The 23,053-nt window shown below is 33.9% G+C and overlaps 1 protein-coding gene across 4 annotated transcripts in view; it reads left to right on the top strand.

Annotated features, from left to right (window-relative positions):
• Positions 1 to 846: 846 nt before the first annotated feature.
• Positions 847 to 23,053, top strand: part of SERCA (ATPase sarcoplasmic/endoplasmic reticulum Ca2+ transporting SERCA) — a 98,795-nt gene continuing 76,588 nt past the window's right edge. For 3 of the 4 annotated variants that reach the window (XM_089103667.1, XM_089103668.1, XM_089103665.1), the window contains exons 1-3: positions 847 to 981; positions 15,238 to 15,400; positions 22,458 to 22,558. In XM_089103667.1, coding sequence (XP_088959793.1) covers positions 15,283 to 15,400; positions 22,458 to 22,558 — 219 coding nt within the window. In that variant the 5' untranslated portion in view covers positions 847 to 981; positions 15,238 to 15,282. Of the gene's footprint in view, positions 982 to 6,292; positions 6,387 to 15,237; positions 15,401 to 22,457; positions 22,559 to 23,053 lie in introns of those variants that run through there. The other variant, XM_089103666.1, reaches the window with a different exon arrangement.

Here is a 23,053-nt window from a genome sequence, read left to right as displayed (position 1 = left end):
CCCGCTATACTTTAATCCCCCCCCCCTTGAGTGTGCAAATCTATAGCCCTTCTAAAGTAGGGAAGAAACTAACGAAAAAACTGGTGTGTTCTCGAATTTTACACAGCATAAACTTGTGTGAGTGGTGCATAATACACAAGTACCAAAAATCCTTCCCCCTACAGAAAAAAAAAAAAAAAACTCAAATAAAATTCTTAAATTTGGAAAGCCTTATTTTCCACGGGGGTATTTTCCAGGGAGGGGTGGGGGTATTTACCGGGGGTATTTTCCGGGGGGGGGTATGTATTTTTCGGGGGTATTTTCCGGGGGTAATCACCTGGGGGGGGGGTATAAACTCTGGTCACCATAGAAACGATATACCTTCCTGATGAATAGAATAAATAGAGCATGAAGTTTATAATTTGTTTTTTTTAACTAGCCCCTTTGAACTTTCAAAGCCACCTCATAGATAAGATGTATATGACATCGTTTTTAATCCTCTTTCCCCAAATGTTCATTGGTGCCCATAGTTGTATAAAATTACACACAATTGTATTTTATAGCCCAATTGTTTTGCCTTTACGCATTATAACTTGCTTTAAAAAAAAAAAATAATAAACCAAGGGCTCTTGCATCCCATCAAAGGGGACTCTCCTCACTACCCACTGTTTTTGTTCGGGTGGCGTTGCTATGCTTATTTACAACTATTTCTCACATTAATATATTACCAGAATTGTGTTTTGATAGTTTGTCAAATGATCCCCATCAAATTTTTCTAATTCATTGCACCTGTCGAATACTTTCAGAAACTCCACAGGTGCTCGATTCTGCGCATTTCTCTCTTGTATTTAGAAATAGTAAGAAAACGAGTGGTATACTTATAAGGTTTCCATTTGGCTCTGGAGGAACTTATTCGTGCCGAGTTCGTCAGGGGGAAAAGGCCGAAATACCGGCAGTGCCTACTGGGAATTCGACGGATCGAAGTTACTGGATATCTTCTTGGTAAGAGGGAATTGCCCGAATCTTTTTAAAGGACAACTGTGGATCTCAGTGAGAGTGAAATATTCTTTTCAGTGAAATGTCTTTATGGTTTTTGTACAGAATATATGGATAGATTGGCTAAGTAGATTTTGTGCATGCTAAGAAATTTAATAATGCTTTCATTCAGGAAAATAATATTTCAAAAGTAACGCACTCGTTCTGTTTCGTTTATATGGCAAGCTCTTAACAATTTCTAAGGTGAAGAACAGGAAAACTTATTTTTTCCAAATGTAGCTACATTTTGAACTTAGTATTTCACGAGCGTAAGGCCAAACACAAACTCTTTCCTTTTTAGTAGATGCCCATATTTGTAGATTAGCATGCTCATGTAAAAACTTTGATACCTTATATTTTCTGAAATTTTTAGCAAAAATTTTAAGGATTAAAAAAAAAAAAATTAAGGATTTTAAAATCAGGAAGAATTTAAAATCCTTACCAATGCACTGGTTTGGCTGAAATGTACACCACTAGAGCAAATTCTTGTGGAATGAATAACTGAATTATCATTTGTTTTTATGAAGCAAAAAATCTTGAAGAATATACCCAACAATACTTGTAAGGGTTTATAATATAAAGAAAACTCAGGAACAAAGTACAAAGAAAATAATGTAATTGAAGCTATTCAAGATCAGCAAAAAAATGTGTATTAGTTTTAAAAAAAGAAATTAATTACCTTATCCCATGGTTTTTATTTCATCTGCACTTTCGAGAAATTTGCGGGAAAGTTCTCATGATATTATCTATTGAGCACAAATGTTTTGACAAATTGTTTGAGTATGCTATAATAAAACAATTTTTTTTTCAGAAAACCAATTAAGTAGAAAGTCATTCAAGAGAAAAATCAAATTATCCAATATATTTGTATGAGACGAACATGATAAATACTTATCCAGATCATATTCAACGGTACATAGATAGCTTTGCAAACTCGACTTCTTTCTTTACAAAAAAAATCTATTTTACATTGCTATATCATTTTTATTCAAATGTTATTTGCTGGGAATGCTCTCATAATTTTTTTTTCTATGGAATATTTCCTATTATGTCTGTTGTATTTAAGTTGTATTTGCCTAGTTTTATCTAAGTACAATGAGACTAATTCTGTTTCCAAAAATTCTAAATCCAATTTCCTAGCTACCTTTGAAGAAAGCTGTACACTTTTTAGCTCTCCGCCTATAAGGCTTTCCTTGATACGATTTATAAAACATAATTTAAGTCTTCATGTCAACAAAATTTCTCATCAATTTCAGAACTTCTCTATCGAACAGTTCGTGGTAAGAAGCTGTAAATATATAAATTTCATCAAGTTTAATTTTACCCATCAAAAGTTACGCGCCTGAGAATATTTGCCTTATTTTCGAAAAAAGGGGGAAACAACCCATAACAGTCAGAGAAAATGGTTGAAAATCACACCATCAGATTCAGCGTACCATAGAACCCTACTATAGAAGTTTCAAGCTACTATCTGCGAAAAGATGGAATTTTGTATTTTTTGCCAGATTAAAGATCACGGATTCGTTTTTATTTGTTTCTTTGCTGTTTTTTCCCAGGGGTGATCTAGTCGATCCAGTAGTCCTAGAATATCATGAGAGGGCTCATTCGAACGGAGATTAAAAGTTCTAGTGCCCTTTTTAAGTGACCACAAAAATTGGAGGGCAACTTGACCCCCTCCCACGCTTATCTTTTTCCCGAAGTCAGCCAATCAAAATTTTATGTAGCCATTTTGTTCAGCATAGTCTAAAATCTAATAGATATGTCTTTGAAGATGACTTAATCCCCCAAGTTTCCGGAGGAAGGGCTGCAAGTTATGAACTTTGCCCATTGTTTACGTGTAGTATTGGTTAATGAGAAGTATACAGACGTTTTCAGTAGGAATTTTTTCCTGGTGGGGGAGGGGGTACGGGGTAGGATCTTTCCATGGAGGATGTTTCCTTGGGGGAAGGGACATTTCTATGAAGGGGGTGTCGGATTTCCCAGCATTATTTAAAAAACGATCAGAAATTAAATTAAAAAAACAACCTTTTTTAACTGAAAGTAAGGAGCAACATAAAAACTTAAAACGAACAGAAATTATTACGTATATGAGGGGATTGCCCCCTTGTCAATACCTCTCTCATTAAGCTAAAGTTTTTTAGTACTTTCAAAAGAACTATCTATTCTGATTAACCAGCCTTTGTGATTCAGGGGTTTGTGATTCGAAAAAAAACTCGAACTTTAAAGTAAAGAGCGAGGTATTGACTAGGGGGCAAACTCCCTAGTATAAGTAATAAAACATACGAATCTAGAAGTTCGTTACGTAAGTTAATTTGTAAGTTACGTCAGAACAAAATTTCGAGAAAGCCATTTAGCCAAAAAAAGCAAAAATTAATGCACAAATTTCGTTTTAATTATTCATGTACAGTGAGCCACAATCAAAGCTGCATTAATTCAAAAACATTCACAAATTAAACAAAAAAAATAAGTTTTTTGAAACTAAAAGTAAGGAGCAACATTAAAACTTAAAACGAATAGAAATTATTCCGTATATGAAAGGAGCTGTCCCCTCCTCAACACCTAGCTCTTTACGCTAAAATTTGGCTCTGTCTCACAACTTTATTTTTTAAAACAATAAAAAACTTTAGCGTAAAGAGCGAGGCGTTGAGGAGCGGACAGCCCCTTTTAAATACGGAATAATATCTGTTCGTTTTAAGTTTTAATGTCGCTCATTACTTTCAGTTAAGAAAAAAACTTGTTTTTTTAATTTAATTTCGATGAAAAGCATAACTGACAAGCTTTATGGGCTGGAAAACAAGCTTAAAAGCATGGTTATTGAAAGTTTTACTGCCACTAAAATCGGAAGGGTGCTAGTGCATCCAAAAATATTTACTTTTGGTATAAAAAGATATGACTAAAGCTCAAGATAATCGTCAAAGTCTCCCAAAAACGGTGAAATTAATCTCAAAATGAATGTTTAGTCTTTGTCAGGGGCGTAGCTCCAGCATTTTTATTGAGGGGGCAAAAAAGTTCCACATCCAGAGAGCCAGGGGGCATGGGCTATATAAAAGCTTTTGTTCGATTTTTTGGGGTCAACTGCCCCCCTTGCTACCCCAAAACAACGCCACTTGTCTTTGTGTTACCCCTCTTTAGTATTACAGATTTTGATTTAATTTCAGCTAAGTAGACCTCTCACATTAGTTTGCATGGTGTTTGCAAGAAAATAAACTTTCGTTTGTTTGCTAGATTTTTATTAAATTGCCACTCTTAGGTTAAGCAGGCCATAGTAGGGAAAAACAACTCACAGCAGCACCAAGCCGCCTGAGGCCAACTCTGCTACGCACTCTCCTCCTCCGTACCAATCTATTTAAAGAATCCCTCTTTACATTCTCCCAGGAAGTTCCCATTTCCTTTTCTTTGTGACATCCTTCCACCCCAACCGCGGACGACGTACATTCCGTTTTGCCCTAGACAGTTGGCCAAAAAGGACAATCTTCGGCAATCTGTCATCCTTCATCCGCAGGACGTGCCCTAGCCATCTCAACCTTTCTCTCATTATAGCCCTAGAAAGCGGGATTGAACCACAATTTTCGTACAGCCTACTGTTTGAAATACGGTCAGTCAGTCGGGTACTCAGAACAATCCGTAGGCAATTTCTCTATAAGACAGCTAGCAAATATTCATTCGCTTTTCGGAGCACCCCTGCTTCAGAGCCGTATTTGAACACTGTCATCACTGTAGCTTCCAATATTCTAATCTTGGTTTGCAGACTCATCTTCATGTTCTTCCAAACTTTTTTTAGCTGTAAGAAAAACCTCAGCCTTGGCTATTCTACTTTTACTGCTCCCACCGTCTTTCCGAGCAATACTACCAAGATGAATGAAGCAGTTCACCTGATCAACCTTTCCGCTACCCAGCGTCACCTTTTCATCTTTACTTATCTCTAGCTTTAGTGACTTAGTCTTCTTAACCCTGGGTTCCCACTTATGCGATTATTTGCATACGAACACGATTATTCGGCCAGATATGCGAATATCGTAGCTGTTTGCGAAGTTCGGTTAAAATCTATCCGATTTTCTAAAATATCGTACAAGTTCACAAATCTCAGCTAGGGCGATAATTTTGATGAATAAATCGTATTAAGAAACATAAAAATGGATATTAAGAATTCAATGGATCTTTTTTTTTTAAAATTCAGCAAAGGTTGATATCAAAGTCAACTTCAAATCAATGTAAAAAAAAAAAAAAATCATCAATGATTTCCTCGTGCTGTAAAGTTCTGATATTTTACTTGTTCATTAAGATGGTATAAGGCTGTAAGTTTCTTTTTTCTAGAACTTATAAACACCATTTTCTTTTTGAAATTTTTGCCACTGAAAATCGGACAATAATAAATTGTGTAGTGTGATCCCCTATTATAAATATCGCGTTAGCATGCGAATTTCGCTTTCAATTTCTTAATACGATATTTCGCAGAGAAAAAAAAATCGTATGTGTGGGAACCCACGGTAACATTAATTTTTAATCCTACTCTAGCACCCTGAACTCGCAAAATCTTTTAAAGTTCATTCATTTTACTCACAATTTCACCTAAAATGCATAAATCATCAGCATAATCAAAGTCCAAGAAAGTTTTTCTTCCCATTTGAGACCGTGGTCTTCCATTGCCTTTCCTGTGCTCCTTAAAACAAAGTCTATGAAAATGATCATTACAAAGTAGGATAGCAGTGGAGCCGTTTAGGGGGGGGGGGCGGCAAGGGAAAGAATTTTAAATGTACCCACTAATTTGGAGAAAAACTACTATATAGCCCATGCCCCCTGACTCTCCGGATGGAGACCCCTCTCGCCCCCAATAAAAATGGATCTACGCACCTGGGGGATAGAACACAGCCCCACTTAACTCCTGATTTCATACGAAACCATCTTCTAATCTCATTTCCTACTTTAACTACAGCAGTGTTATTTTTATACGTAGCACTAATCGCTTTAAGGTGTTTGTCCGATATACCATACAAGGATAAAAATATTTAAAACAATTGTTTAATTAAATTTTTTCTTACGGTTTCAATTTGAAGAATTAAATAATATTCTCTTAAAAAAAATACTTTCTTTTATTAAAGAAGAATTCATCTTATTGCAATCATCTTACTCTGTCTAAACTTCCATTGATGAAGATCGAAAGGAGACAAAAAAAGAAATAAGAAAACTATGGAAAACGGCCTGATAATTTTATTCTGTATCCATAGGAATAAGAGTCGCCGTTAATATCCTTCAAGAAATAAAGCTGCCACGTAATTTTGGACTTGGGACAATTTTGGATCTGAGTATCAGAAAGTGAAAAGCCAGTGATCTAGCGTAGAACTAACTATTATTGGCTACCAGACTTAATCAAGGTAACAGAATGATTGAAATTTAGATAAAAAATAGGTTAGAGTGGAGTTTGGCCCTTAAAGCTCATTTAGGTTAGACTTGTGTTGGATAAATTCCTAGACAGGGATTTTGCTAACTTGGGAAATAGCTAAGTAAGGTAAATGAAACTTGCTGGATTGCTACTAGAGACTAAACAGTGCTCTGTTAAGAGGCATTTTGAAAGAAGCCTGTTTACTGCCACCCCTTCTTCCCCCAAAAGGGCATTGGCCTAGGGTTAAAGACCTCTTTTTGGGAAAAACCAATTTTTGGTAAATTTTTACCAAATCATATCATTGACTTAACAAATAAAGTGGATATACCATTTGATGCCTTTTTTATGCTTATTACAAATAGGCCTATAGGCGTAATAATCATTTTTGATGGAAATGAATTTTAGCCCCCTAACCTATTTTAACCCCCACCCCCAAATGTGCAAATATATAGGCCTATCCTGAATTGACATATATAGGGGGGGGCTAAAATTAATTTCCAACAGAAATGGTTGTTAAGGTAAAATTCTACTTTAGCTACTTTTGGCTATATTGGAAAGGAGTTTGGTTAGGAAAATGAAACTTTCAGGGACATATATACAGGCTACAGTATGTCATGGGAAGGTATTTTGAAGTACCTACCTCCACTCCTTCTCCCTCTAGAGGGTCCTGACCTTTGATGACTGTTTAAAATCTGTGTGTTATAGAAGTGAAACCTTGTGATATAGATCTTCTGCTTAAAATGAAGTCCAACAAAATTGTTTTCAGCTTCACAACTTTGCTCAATCCTGATTTATAGAGTTTTAAAGACATGCAAATACATTTCCTAAATTTTTAAAATTAACATTGATATGGCTTAAAATACCACTCAAATAACAGGAATTGCATTTTCAGAACTAAAGCCAGAGAAAAAGAATCTTATAACTGAAAATTAAGGTAAAATATTGTTTTGTCAAAATTTCAATAGGTATTGTAGGCAAATTTCAATTCAATTTAGGCAAATTTAAGGACCCTCTAGAGGGAGAAGGACTGTTCTCTTTTTTACTACAGTATGACACAATGTAAGTCTAGACCCAATCATCTCTCACTAGAGCCAGCCCAGTGGGAATAATTTGTCATCATAAATCCAATGTGTGGTCTCAGTTTTGACAAGCAAGTGAAATGAAAAAAATATATATATTTATGATTTATAGAGTAAAAATCAAGAAATAAGTTAGATTTTAGATTCAGAAGACAATCAGCTTTCTGTTATTTTTGTGAATAGCCTAATACTGAAACACTAAAAAGATATTTACATCAAATAGGATAATTGGTATTTCCAAAAATAGGTTTTTCTAGGTAAGTTAATAAACTAATTGTTTTAAGTGAATGATCTTAAATAATTTTAATAACTATATTGTTGCATAGCTTGGATTTTTAGCTATTCATTGGTCTAGGTAAACCTTTTCAATTCTAATTTGATAACAAGATATGAGGTTTTGAGTTTTACATCATTTTGCTCAATTGGATACTAGTCTTTTACCCTATATTGAGCTTGGACAAGCTTTGTGTAATAAAATTTAAACTTTCAGAAATGTTTATAGCCTAGTGCATACAAGGCCCAAAGAATTTTTTTAGCCTCATAGCTTTGCTAGTTCTGATGTGTAGGGTTTGCAAGAATTAGGCTATAAAGAAATGTGCTGGCCATTCAGTTTGGAGGATCAATTCTATATTAACAGCTCCACAGAAGGAACCAGCTAAAGTTCTAGCTCCAATTTCTTGGCAAAACTAGAATTTCACCAAACACCCACATTAATAAAACAAAAGTTGGTCTAGTATTTGTGGTAATGTACTCCAACCCCCAGTGTCTCAGATATAGCCCAAATTGTTAGCCTACTACTGCTATTAACAACCCAATACAGCACCTAGCTGCCTGTGGCCAACACAGCTATGCACCACAGCCAGTTTATTCCATGCTTTACCCAGTGTGTCTGAGTGATTACTATATACAGGGGTGTCTTGAGGGGGGATAGGGAGGGATGTGCTGTCCCCCTAATTTTTTGTATATATAGCCCAAATTATTAGCCTACTACTACTATTAACAACTCAATAAATCACCTAGATGCCTGTGGACAACACAGCTATGCACCACAGCCACTTAATTCCATGCTTTTCCCAGTTTGTCTGAGTGATTACTATATACAGGGGTGTCTTGAGGGAGGATAGGGAGGGGTGTGCTGTCCCCCTACTTTTTTGTTATTTGATAACATTTTCACCAAATGTGATAATTTTGGCAGAAATTTTGCAAAGTCAGCTGAAATTTAGCAAACTTCTTGATTTTTGCAGAAAATTCAGCATAAATCATGTCTCCATTCAGTAAAATTTTCAAAGATCCCCCCCAATAAAATGAGCCTCAGGATGCTCCTAACTATATAGGCTAATTGTTAATACTACTAGCATCTCACTACAGCGCCACCACACAGTGGTGGATCAAGGGGGTGCATGCCCCCCTAATGTAGTTTAGTGTGTTTATGAAGCTCTACAAGGCACAAGTTTGTCCATGCCTAGAGGTTGGAATGTAGCTGGTGTCACCCTACTTCAAGAAGTACAAAGAAATATTAGGAAGAGAACAACAAAGAGCAACCAAAATGGTCAAAGGTCTCAAATAAATGCCATGCAAATAGCATTTATGTCACTTGAAGCTTCCTACTCTCATGTACTGGAGGAAACATGGTGAAATGATTATGAACTACAAAATTATTTCCAAAAATATTCTCCCTGCCCCCCCCCAACAATGTTATGTGACAAGAGGGCATTTGAAGAAAATCTTCAACAAATGCTCCTCAGCCTGAGAAAGAAGCCATTTCTTCAGCCAGCAAGTAACAAACTTATGGAATCAACTGTCTGAAGATACAGTGGCTGTTGATTCAACAGGTGCATTCAAGCAAAATCTTGACAAAGAATGGCTACTGGGAAGTTTTTGAATCCTCGACCCAAATACAGCAAGCCACTGCATTAAACAACCTATAGAAGTTATAACAGAGCATTGCCAGGATGGAAAATCCTTAGATTTGCTCCAAGCTGCAATTTAAGGTAACATCCCTCTACTCTATTTAGGGATGACCTGCTTTTGTTTGGCCCTAGGTAATTGTCTAAAATGGATGATCTTGGGTAATATTTTGTCCTTCATCCACAGAACATATCTTCACTATCTCAACCTTTCTCTCATTACAGCATAGCAGGATTGACTTACATTGTCTGTCAGTTGTGTACCCAAAACAATCTGTATGCAATTTTTCTTGAAAATATCTAGCAATCTTCCTCTGTTTTTTGATCACTGATGCTTCAGAACCATACTTGACCACTGTTATCACTGTAGCTTCCAATATTCAAAATCTTGGTGCAAAGACTTATCTTCATATTCTTCTGAACTTTTTCAATTGTGAAAAAATATCCTGGGCATTGGCTGTTCTACTTGTAACAGCTTCGCTACACCCACCATCTTCACTAATAATATTATATAGGTAAGTGAAGCTGTTCACTTGATTGATATTCTCATTACCAATTGTTGGCTATAGATATTGAGTAGCCTATTGGTCTAAAAGTAGAAGGAAACATGATTATCTGATTAACAGAAGCATGCTGCATATTATAAAGATAGGATTCCCTTGTTTTACTGCTTTCTTTTAGTTTTGTGTATATCTGGGCCAACAGGGGAGGGGTGTATTGTCATTAACACAATATGATATTTGGAAAGAGCATACAATGAGGAATCTACTATTATGCAAATACATTTACTTATCAACATGTTTCATTCTATGGAGCTGCTAATATAGGCCTAGATAGTTGCCTATTCTGGTAGACTGGATATGGGTTTTTCCCCATCATTCTGCTGGGCAGAATGTAGAAGGTGTAGATGCAATAGACCTATGAGACTTGACCCTTAATCTAGTCACTATAATTCCTTTCTAAGTGACCAAAATAGAATTTTGGTCCACAAAATAAATTGAGTGGTGTGTTCATATTCTACCAAAAAAGGAATAGGAAACTCCAAACTTATCTAAGCTTAGAAAAAGAAACATTTTGATATGGTTATAAGTTTTTTTTTTCAAGTTGTTGCAAATGTATTTTCAAACCTAGTGTCAATGAAAAGCAGACACAAGCCAAAATTATGGAAATACAGATTTTTCCCTGTTTTAAAATAGGTATAGACCTGTCTTATATGCAGTTCCCCAAGCCTTGGAGATAAAGAATGAGTAGAATAAAGGGCTTTTTCATCCCTGTAAGTTTTTTTCTCTTAACTTGAGTACTTTCTAAGTTAGCAAATAGTCCATCAACTAGAATTTTACAGTAATTTTGAAAAGTGCAAGCTAGGCAGTAGAACTTTAACCTGGATTATAGATTACTTATCAGGCCATTCCCAACAAGTTATAGTCTGTAGTCAGTGGTGGGTCCAGAGGGGGGGGGGCGTCCCCCCTAGCATAGTCTAAAGTAGTGTAATTTACTTAATTAATGGAAGTTTGTGTTAATTAAACTTGCTCCTAATGCAAGTTTATTGGATCAACCTATTTTGCCCCCCCCCCTAAAAAAATCCTGGATCTGCCCCTGTCTGTAGTGCACTTTCAAGTGAGAGCCTGATTTTGAGTGGTGTGCCACAAGGCAGTTGTTTGGGCCCAGTGTTATTTTGTTTCTTTGTTAATGATTTGCCGGAAGTATTTCATCACTCCACTGTCAAACTTTTTGTGGATGATTTAAATCTGTATAAAAGTGTTACCTCCCCAGTAGACGTCACCCTTATTCAAGAAGATCTGAATGCCCTAAATGATTGGTGTAAATTGAACTGTAACCATCAAAAATGTTTTGTTCTTCATTACTTTTTGAAAAGCTTGACATATCATTATTTTCTTGGTGATACACCTGTTTCATCTGTGAATTCAGTAAAGGATTTAGGTATTCACTTTGATAACCAGTTGAAGTTTCACAAGTATGTTTCAACAATTTTGCAAAATGGCAATTACAGTCTGCTTCAAATTAAGAGAAGTTTCATGAAATTTAACCTTCACATTTTTATTACATTATACAAGACAAAAGTATGCCTGGTGGTAGAATGCTGTTCCTCTGTCTGGTATCCTACTTGGAAATGTGACTCACAGCAAATTGAAAAGGTTCAATATATGGGGGGGGGAGGTCATAGTTTGTGCCATATTTGAGCTATTTTACCATATCAGCATTGACTGGAGTGTTTGGGACTTCCTTCTCTGGAGTTTCGACAGGATAGAATTGACCTGATCAATAAATTCTTTATTATAAAGGGTGTCAATAATATGGACTGGGCTGATTTCTTCAAACTTAGTCACTACTCAGCTACTCAACAAAACTTGTATAAACTGTATCAGCCTCAAGTGTACAAGCAAATAGGTCAATGTAGCTTTATTAACCAAGCAACAAAACATTGGAATAGTTTACCTGATACTGTAGTTTCTGTGCAAACAGTGCAAACATTTAAGAGTGCTCTTGTTGAAACTGAGTTCTATGAAAAACAGTTTCTGTAATATAGTTGTTGTATAGTTGTTTTTTTTACTTATGAATGTTTTTGTTTTATTTTTTGTTTTGTATTGTTGTTGTTTGAGCTGTCATTTCTTGTGTTTGTATTGCAACAAGCCTATGGCTTTCTCCTTTATTGAATAAAATAAATAAATTACCTTATCCCTTATATGGGTTTAAAAGTTTTAACATCACTGAAAATGTCAGTTGTCAGATTTTTCACAGTTTTAAAAGATCACTATTGTATTGATGAAAATGATGTAGGATATGCAAAACTGAAAGCTTGTCCTGAAAAAACAGGGCTTCACCCAATAGATCTTTCCACAAATCCTTGATTTATCATGGTTTTCCAGAAAAACCAGAAATTGCAGTGAAGTTGACATTGGAAATACCTTTAGTTTCCAGATTCTGTCTTTTGCAGAAGACTTTGGTGGGTTGCAGGATTTGTTTTCCAGTAATTGTTTCAAAAGAAATAAATCCACATGCATTGAAATTTTTCAATAATTATATGAAATTATGTTCAGGGACACTTTGAAAATGGGTTATTTCTGTAACCCAAACAAAATGACACCAGAATCACTAGTTTCAGAAATTAGGAAGTTTTAAATTCAAGCTATAAATCTCTTGAAATTCTCAGGATTCAAGACCCCTACAATATGCTAACCTATTAGTTAATTTGAGATAGCTTAGCCAGAAGCTATGATAGCTAATTTCACTTTTTTAGTTGCCTTGTTTTTAGAACATTTTGTGGAAAATACCCCAAAGTAATATGAAGTAAAGCTCAATAAGTATGGGGTGTAGCCATGGTCATCAATATAAAATACACATATGCTAGCCTACTAGAGATTTGAAGAACTTACAATTTTCATATAGGCTAAACCATATTGACACTATTTTTAATTGTCTCAAGGTAGGCCTGGATAATAATCAGTGAAAAAAAACAAAACACAAAAATTCCAGGTTTTGTAATTTTGCACAATCATTCTCAGTCTGAAGGAAACACTATAATAACAAGAGTCATACTCCTTGACACTGTTTGAAAATACAATGCTTGTTGCTTTGACAGCTGCATCCTAGCCCTCCTTAATGAGCCCAGATATAGCTTTAGGTTTGGGCAAAACCCCAAGCACTTAGACTGCACCTAATACTGAAGTCTGATTTTGATAAATATGTCTTACCTAAACATAGACAGCATATTCCTGATTTTGGACATGTTGTAGACAGTGATAGTTGGGATCAATTGATGGTTAAAACTAAGTTAGCTAAGATTGTTTGACTACACTTGCAATTTTTTCCCAATGTTTATTTATTGTAAATCACCCTTACTAGCAACAGGATGAATCTAAAAGTTAACCCTTATAGCCAAGCATATTTAAATACAATTCCCAATCACAGTACTTTTCTGTGGTTGAGATCATTTGTTCCAATTTTAAGGTTCAGAGTTGATGTGTAATTTTAAGGGTCAATTTTAAGATGTGTTGAAGCTAAAAATGCACATTTGCAATTATAATTCACTTTTGCAACTTTCAGTACATTTAAAATAGTTAATATTGAACAAAGCTAAAATATTCAGATTAATGACATCTATTACAAAAACTCAGAAAAATCCAACAGTGAAAAAGATTGTATAATTCTTGTCTATGAGCTCTTCTGGAGAAACTACTGTAATTGCAATATTCTTAATTTATAATATTAAAAAAATATGTTATATAGATTTTCTAGATTTCTTCTATTTGAATTCACCTTTTTCACTATATTTTTGTTTTATTTTAAATAAGACTGTTAAGTTTTTTTTATGTGTTCTTGTATTTATTTTTTTTAGGGGGGGGGGATTTTCTTGAAAATGTCTTTTTACTATTTTAATGAAAACTAACACACACACACACCCTAGATTTTAGAAACACATTTTCATAACCATATTATTTCAAATAAGGAAAAATATAGTAGAATAATGTGAATTAAAGCAAAAGCTACCTGTAACATCCATTTAATAGAATTTCTGCAATTTGAATGGCAATTTGTCATCTTCCATCCTTAAAATATACCCTAGCCATCTTAATCCTTTCTTTGTTATACCACAAGAAAGTGAAATTTAACTCCATTTTTTATACAGTTTATTGTTTGATGTATGGTCATTCAAAAAAGTGCCTAAGACTATCATTGCTCAAACTGCAAATGATAATGCACACCTACCTTGGGTTTTGTTAGGAAACACAAAAAGTAGGTGAAGGTATTTTCTGGTGATAGGCAATGCAGCAAAAAGAGTGACTAGAGAAGTAGTATGCTCGTAAAAGGTGCTTTACATGTTTGTATAGAGTAAAGAGTATTTATAATGTTTGGAAAGAGTATTTATTAAATAGGTATACATTTTTTCTATTATTAAATACTGTACTGAAGACGGTTTGTCACAATCACAGCATGAAAAACTAACTGATTCTGATATTTCCTTTACCTTGGCCCATTTGGTCCCTGGCCCATTTGTGTCCTTTGATTTTAAAGAACTGATATTGAACCTTAGAGCGAAAATTGGCTGGGGCCAAATAAGCCAAGTCATTGAAACTATCCCACTTCTATAGTTTTTTATACTGTTTTTGTGGCAAAACTATTTTCAGTATTTAATAAGATAATAAATTTATACATGTGATTTTATGTGCTGAAATGATCCTGTAGTGGCACAGTAGGATTGATAGTAGCACAGTAGGACTTAGTAAGATAGGACCTGTAGTTTGATCTCAGTTGCAACATGACCCAAAATTGCATAGAGATTATGTGTTAGCATCTCCAAATAACCAAACAGGAAGAAGATAATGCTGAAATTGTATATTGAATATAAATTGAAATATTCTTTATAAATTAGTTTATGGAATGTATACAAAGAAATAAAGAGAAAAATAAAATCCTTTTTTTAAAGCAAATTTATATTAGGGTTTGATAAAAAAAATATTTTATTAAATTGCTCATGCAAAAAATAGAAACTTTGTACTGTTAAGAATAGCATTTTATCTCATTCTTGGTTAGACCTGTGTGCACCCATAGATTCTAAAATAGATAATGTTTATAGTCCCTTGTTCATCAGTGGTAAATTTTGGTTTAAAATGGCCTCCAGACTTACTTAGAAAATATAAGATTTACTTAGAAAATATAATGTTAGTCAAATGAGTTTTTGTCTTACAGTTGAAAATGAACAATCTGAATGTATATTTATTTACAAGTTTAGATCATAGGAGAGCACTTGTAACAAAATATGGAGCAAAAAATATTGCTCTGTGTTTATTTGTATTATTTATGCATTTACCCAGCTCATTTTTATGTTTTATTTTAGAGTAGGACTATTAAATAATAGTCCTTCGTCAAGCAGTCATCCAAGATGGAGGATGCTCACGCCAAAAAATGGGAGGAAGTTGTAGACTATTTTGGAGTAGACCCAGAAAGAGGATTAGCACTAGAACAAGTCAGAAAGAACCAAGAGAAATATGGACCTAATGGTTAGTTTGGTGTTTTACTCTGTTTAATGTCTTAACCTTAATTTTCTATTTCATTGAAGGTAGGTAAATTGTTAAATCAAAATATATTGAATAAATGAATAAAAATTATGATAAAACAGTTTTTCAAAAATTGATGCTCCTTTGAATGCTCCTTTGAGTTACAGTAGTTTTTCTCAAGCTATTAAAATTCAATTATGATGATGTTCATTTTGATTACAATTATGTTTCAATTCAAAATGGTAAAACTGCAATAATAAATGTAACAAACATACCAAAAATTGTACTTAAAAAGCATAAGATTTGAAATGTTCTCTACAGTCAATGCGGAATGGGAATCTACCCTGCAACAGAGAACAACCTCTCAATGGCGGCCGGGATGCTCAAGTACTTTCTTCCCAAAACTGCCAAAGTTGGAAATTGTTTATTTTTTCTTCTCAGTGGCCAATGGGCTTGTTCCTTGTCAGATAACTCTTTGCTTAGATATTATTTGAATATGTTGTTCTAAAATATTTTGATCTTTTGACACAAAAAAGAGAGTGAACGTCTTGCTGGATGTAGCACACAATCCTTTTTAGGAGTCATATCGTTTCTATTCTGGTTTTTCCTTATCTTTCAGCAACAATTTGCATTATTAGATGGAAAAAGCTGTCTGATCTGAAAACTGTTGAAAGATCAAAAAGTTTTTTTCATTCAATTTTTTTGATGACACTTATTTTACTGCCTTGAAATTGTCTGTTCTCATTAATCCGTATTTACTTTAAAGTATTGGCAAACCGGATGACTAGCCCCCCCTCTGTACACTACAAGTTCTGTTTATTTAAGTTTATAAAATTTAGGTTAATTTGTTCTCGCATTAATTATAAACGTCACATTTTGTCTTTTTTTTAATAAACTTAGGTTGTATTATCTAATAACAAAAGACCACTATTTACTTAACTTTTGAAGACCTCATACTAAATTCAAAGGACATTTAACACGAAAGTACATACTGTTTGGGAAACGTATTTAACCATCTATCAAGTTACATCCATTTGATAAGCTAAGGATATTTTCTAGAAAACAGACTCATTATGTTCATTAGATTGAGGCTTCATTTCATTCTGATGTTTTGCTGGTTACATTTATCAAGACTAATTTTTGTTTTACTACTTATCACCCGATTTAGAAACCCAACATGGTTAATCAGTGTTTTTGTAATCATAATCTGAATTCTGCAATATCCCTACTAAGTATCCATACAAAGTATGTATGGTGGTCTAAATCAGTCACAACATTTTTCCTTCACATCCATTGTTTAATTGTTTCCGTTTGGCGTATTTGACAGGCTAATTGAAAGAAATAGACAATTAGGATTCCATTACGATTATTTGATATCTTAGAAAATCAATTACGATTCCATTATAGTTTAATTGAAAAAGCCAGAATAACTTGCAATCATACAATTATTCGATTAATTTAGCCTATCCCTTGGTATTGGAATGACAGTGAATGTTAAAGTAAGTTTCAGTAAAAGTAAGTTCAGCAAGTCTGAAGAGCTGGGAAAACTGGATCAGTGATTTTTCGTCTTTTAAAAAAATATATTTATTAAGCGTTAGTCTGTATTTTCGAATCTTGAACTTTGTTTTTCTCCAAATTTGAGCTGTTAAGTGCAGGAAGGAAGCGTTGTCCTTTTTGAGTGCAACATATTATGATGAATTCATTCTCTGCATTGCCATCAAATTTCAGACATTATTCAAAATTTATTAGTATGCTTAATTTCACGATTCAACGTTGGCATTGAAGTCTGGATTTTTTAAATATAACCTTATCAATTTTGGACATGAACATGCATTGGTATGAACAAATGAAAATTTTCTATAGAAAACGAAATTTAGCTTCATTAGTGAAAATTTTCATGCTCTGAATTTCTCTAAGACTTAAAATCGCCCACATGTCAATCCTTAATAAATGTGGAAACTGGAAGATCGTGTTTTCGTTTTATTTTTGGTTAATCTATTGTTTCATCTTCAATCTCGAGTGTCCTATGTCCAATGTCCTGTTTTGTCTTGTTAACCTGTCGTAGAACCTTGGCCCAGGGAATATTTTCGGATCCGAAAACTTCTGGCAAACCAATCCTCTCTGAAAGTGTGCTTGGGACTATTTCCTGAGTATTGCCAGATCATCTTAGAACGTGTTTATTTCTCTTTTGCGAAGTAGCGCGTATCCAAAGTTTTATTTTACTATAATTTGATCAAGACTAAATTTTTTTTATTGCTTTAGAAGAGTTAAGCTTATTGTTTATTAAACCACCTCTGTTGATTAGTTTTAGGTAGTTCATGTAAATATGTGGGAACTTATTTTGAAGGGAGAGGGACAAATTTTTCAAGAGTTAAACAGATGATTTACATGAAAAATGTTGGAAAATATGGGGACAAAAAAGTTTAAACTCACCAGCTTCAAAATGTGAAGGCAGGTTCAGTAAAAGAACAAAGTTGGGCCTTGGTTGAATTTCTACAGACGAATTGGATTGTTTGTGACGATGAGCCATCATGGTAATCATCCTGCTTATAGTTGCCACATAGTCACTAGACTTATGTAATGTTAGTTTCTTTGGATGAGATTTTGCGTTTGTGCTTCTGAACCCAATGCTATTGTTGCCAGATTTTTTCTGATTATACAATTAAACAAAACACTACTTGCAAAAACTGTGTTACTTTTTTCAGAAATCTCTGTGTTTGGCAATTCAGAGGCTTGCTTTCACTTCAATTTCTAGATTGTAAAGACATAACCTTTTTATATGTTTTATTTTTATTTTTTTGCAAGTGCTGACCAGAGACTGAAATTCATTAAGCCAAGAAAGTGATAAAAACAACGGGTTTCTAGAATTAAGAAAAAAATATGGTTTAGAAGTTTGGGCCAAGGTTGGCAACAGTGTCTTTCTCCGACAGTATTCATCTACTTACCAGTACTTAGTGGTATTCATGCTGTTTTGAACATTAATCTTTAACTGATGAAACCAGTCAACATGATTTATCCCTATGAGAGCCTATCACCAATAAAACTAGGCTTTTGAGAATCTTAGCTCCCTTTAAAAAACTTCTGGAACTTGCCTAGCAATTCCAACTTCCCTTCTTAAATCCCCAATTTTGATAAAGATATTTACACTGATTATACAGAGCCTCATAGAGAGATTGAGCTTAGATTTTCTGGTTTTTGTCTTGTCTCTCGTAGACAGTAGTCCAGAAGACAGACTTATCCCAAACGTTTCCCTTCTAACAAAGAAGAAGTGTTACAGAACTAGTGTTATTGAACTTGTTCTGCTTGATTGCATGTCCCACTTCAGAGAAACCGTGCATTTTTAAATCAAAATCAGATACAAAAGAATTGAAAGAACCTGTCCTTGTTGTTTATAGACCTTTGTCGTTAGGAAGAAGTATAATGTTCGACTAGGGCTGAACAAGGATGTAACTGTTATATATCCCTTCTAGACTTTGCTAACACAAACGGCTTGTTGCTGTTCACTCAGTTTCTTTAAACACGCTCTAACGAATAGAGGCTCGAACTTGATGGATGACAGATTTCCAGAGGCCTTATGATTTTACTCTGTAAACATAGCCCTTTTTTGGAATATTTCGAAAATCATCGCTAAAGACTAGAAATACAGCATGTTTTATTAATGTGCAGCATTAAATACAGCATTAGTACAATTAAATACAGCATGGTCTCCTTTTAAATAGTAAATTTTTCGGTTAAGGTGCTCAGTGCTCTCCATTGATGCAGAAATTGCTACCTAACTGAGTAGATTATTGAACTTGTTCTGCTTGATTGCATGTCCCACTTCAGAGAAACCGTGCATTTTAAATCTGTGGACTAAATATAAAATATATTTTACTTTCCCTGAGATAATTGAATTCTGTTTGCGTTTCAAAACGAAAAATGGTGGAACTTTTTGTGGTAAGTCACATTATTAAAAAAAATGAGAATGATTTGTAAAAACATTCTGGAGATTATCATGTAATGCTATCCACTTCAATTATTACCCCTCTGTTGGCCGTTCAAGCCAACAGAACTTAAGGTTACACAACAGGTTACTACATAAAGTAACCAGCTCTGTAACACACTGGCAAAATGACTAATTATGAATATATGAACAGTTCTTAATTACCAGGATCAAAAGAACCAAAAACAACTGTTCGAGTCTTAGGACACGTGTACAATTTACGAGAACAAGATCAAATTGTCTCTCACCTTTTTTTCTGCTTTGCCAATTGTTTTTTTTTATCAAAATCAAAGTTACTTTATTGTATACACCTTTAAAGCAGTAAATAGGTCCAATAAACTTTGTAAACAGATAAAATTGGAAACTGACTTATTTGACAAAATATGGGCTTTATCTGGTTTCATAATTGTATGACGGTAATAAGTATTATATTTTACTAGACCGAGAGCAAGGCAAGATTGTCTCTCCTCTTTTTTCATCTAGGCCTATCGTTGGTTGTTCAAAATCAGAAATAGTTTGTTGGTTACACATGTAAAGCTGAAAATATGATCAATAACTTAAACAAACTGATGGAATTGGAGAGTCTTAAGATTTAATTACCCTTACATTTTGTACTCTTCGTCTGTTTAGTTCCACACCTTTACTTCAATACTTCACTCCATTTAGATATGTCAAAATATTGCTATTAGATCAGTTTATGGTTTTGATGACCATATATTGCTGCAGGCAACTTAAAGGGAAATAAATATAATGCCTTCTTTCGGTTTACGAGATGTTTAGTATTTAATTTTTACGTTTAATTATTGTAATTGACATATCACAAATTATTTTGATAGTAAGTTTTTATGTAAGTTTGGATAATCACCTAATCATAATACTTGGTCAATAATTAAGTTGAAATCTCCAGCCTTGTTTCCAGCGTATCACCCTATTGTAGGACAGTTGATTGATACTCAGTTTGAACATACGGGGCCCAGGGATCGATCCCTGTTGCAGCAAGGTTGGACAACGAGCTGGTTACTCGTCTCGTAATGTTCTTTTTTTTATATGGTAGTGGCACATCTTCACAAGCCATGGTTTTCATGTGTTTTTATTTTACATTTTGTCCTTTTGTTTTGTCTATGAATCAGTAATTATTATTTGATCTGAGAGAAAAAGTGTTTATTAGCCAAATAATTCGTTGTAAAGATTTGTGTTGGAGTTTATATTTATGGTTTATAAAATTTTCTGTCGTGCCATTACATCCAAGCCAAACATATAATTTTCAATTTGGGGGAAGGGGACTTGTTTCCAAATACCAAAGTAGAGGCTTAAAGGCCGTTTTTTTTTGGGGGAGGGTCATGTCTAGAGACGAAAGATGAGTTTTTTTGTTAAGTAGTTCCAGCGCACGGTAATGTTTAGGGGGGAGGGGCAATGTACTTTTCAAAATTTATGGGTGTTTTTTTTCGATTTTTTTTTCAACCAAAATACAAAGCAGGGTACCTCAATAAACAAAATACCAAAAAAGGTGTTTTTTATTTATTTAGCAAGGGGCAAATGTCCACTCCCTCTTCAATTGACGCCACTTTTTTGATTTCGGCCTTTCTTTTATTGTATTGAATTTTAGAAATTTCCCATGATAATCTCAAACTTCCCAAATTTGATTTGAGCTCATAAATATTCGTAGTCTATTTTGAGTCGTTTTATATCTTATTCTGTAGCACGGACCTTTGTCTTGTATTGCTATAAATAAACCATTTTGTCCTAAACATATAGATACGTTTTAATTATAAGTGTGCTGTGAAAAAGTTTTATTAATTACTATTTTCCTCATAGAAAATCTCAAAGTAATCATTGGAAGTATGTTCAATCAGTGCTCGCATAAGGGTTTAAGATAATACTTTACTAAAAATGACTAACACGAGTGACTACGGGCCAGATTTATGCCTCAAGCCAAAACAAACAAAATAATGTCTTCTTATTGTTGGTTTATTTTAAGATACCAGTGCGGAATCTCCAGGTAATTCTGTAATAAATCATGATCAGAACCTAGAGGACAAATAACCGAGATACCTTAAATAAAAAAGGAAAAAACGCATTTGGTGAACAAAAACTAGGCTGTAAAAATGGGAGTATTACAAGGAGAAATTACTGAACCACTAAGAATTAATAATTTAATTCTTAATAAATTAATTTATAATAAATATTAGAATCAATAATTTATTAAGTATTTCCGTAACGAAAGAAGCGAAGCTTTTCCAGTGCCTTTCCATATACAGAGAATTATATAACCGGTATTGAACTCCTGTTCTATTTTCTTTTTGTGGGAGTATTTATTCTTCAATAATGTAAATCAAATAGTGGTCTAGTGAACATATTTCTGTCCATTCAGGCATTTTAGGTTTTTGTCCGTTTTTCATAAGTTTCAATTATATTTGAATCTTCTAGCTAAGCATCATGGATGATTTTCATAATTCCTTCAGTCAAAAAGTGCATATTAGAATCTCAGAAAAACACCCAAAAAAGAAACAATGATGTCACTTAGGAGAGGGCCAGGTGCAATGAATCCCTGTCTAATGTTCCAAAGTTTTCAAAATGTTGCTAAATCAAATACTACTTGAAAATAAGAAAAAAAATTGTTTAACTTTTGATCCCCTATTAGTTGAAAAATTATCAGTCCTTACCTCGAACCTTTAAAGAAAATTGAAATAGCCTCTTCGAAATAAATTTTTTTTTCAATAATAGCCTAGGTATTTTCGACGTTCACGCTGCCTTTCCATGACGTACAACTAACAATTCAATAGGGACAAATCCTTTTATTTGACAGTGAAACAAAAAAAAATTCTGGTTAATCGGTCACAAATACAGTACACATGTACAGTGTTTGGTCACATCTAATGACGGCCACTGTATATGTGACCGAAATATCTAGAGATTGTTTTTTGTTTCACTATCAAATAAAGGATTTGTCCCTATTGAACTGTTATTTATTCAAAATGATAGCCTCTTAGACAGAATTTTTTTAATGATAGCTTAGGCCTGAAAGAATGAGGATGATTGTTCAAGTTTTTCTTTTTATCCGTTTCTTTTTTCTTTCAGAATTACCTGCTGAGGAGGGAAAGTCTCTGCTTACACTCATTTTAGAACAGTTTGATGATTTATTAGTTAAGATTTTGTTATTAGCTGCCATTATCTCTCTAGTAAGTACTTCTGTTGTCTTTTATTTAATTTTGGAAGCTTTAATGGTCTAATGAAACTCGTCGACTTTAACATTGCTGAATGCTTCCAGTGTTGCTTATTTAGTTCTTTCTGCTGATTTTTAAATTTATGTTTCTATCACCTAATGCTTGTTGGTTGTAAAAATTTCAAATGTCTAGCAGAGTTTCACAAAGTTCAACGTACTAAAAAGCCAATTTAAAAAAGAAAAAAACGAAGAGCTAATGTGGATGTAACATTTCATAAAAAAAATATTAGAAAGTAACTGAAAGATGCGATAAGAATCCCGCACTCGCCATTATTTAACGATAAAAATTTAAATGGTCGACTATGCTAATCAAAATATTGTTAAGACTTAGGTCGTTAAAAACTAATGGATGTAAAAACGAATAGCTTGCGTCAATTGATTTGTGCTTACGTCAGTTGAGTAATATTCACATCGTCCTTGATAATTCTATGACTCCTGAGGAAATATTGAA

The sequence above is a fragment of the Artemia sp. Qi Xiang Cuo genome, chromosome 17, assembly GCF_049724085.1.
Source record: "Artemia sp. Qi Xiang Cuo chromosome 17, ASM4972408v1, whole genome shotgun sequence".
In the NCBI taxonomy this organism is placed as follows: domain Eukaryota; kingdom Metazoa; phylum Arthropoda; class Branchiopoda; order Anostraca; family Artemiidae; genus Artemia; species Artemia sp. Qi Xiang Cuo.
Note: the sequence above shows the minus strand (reverse complement) of the source record. Positions and strands in the feature narration are given on the sequence as shown.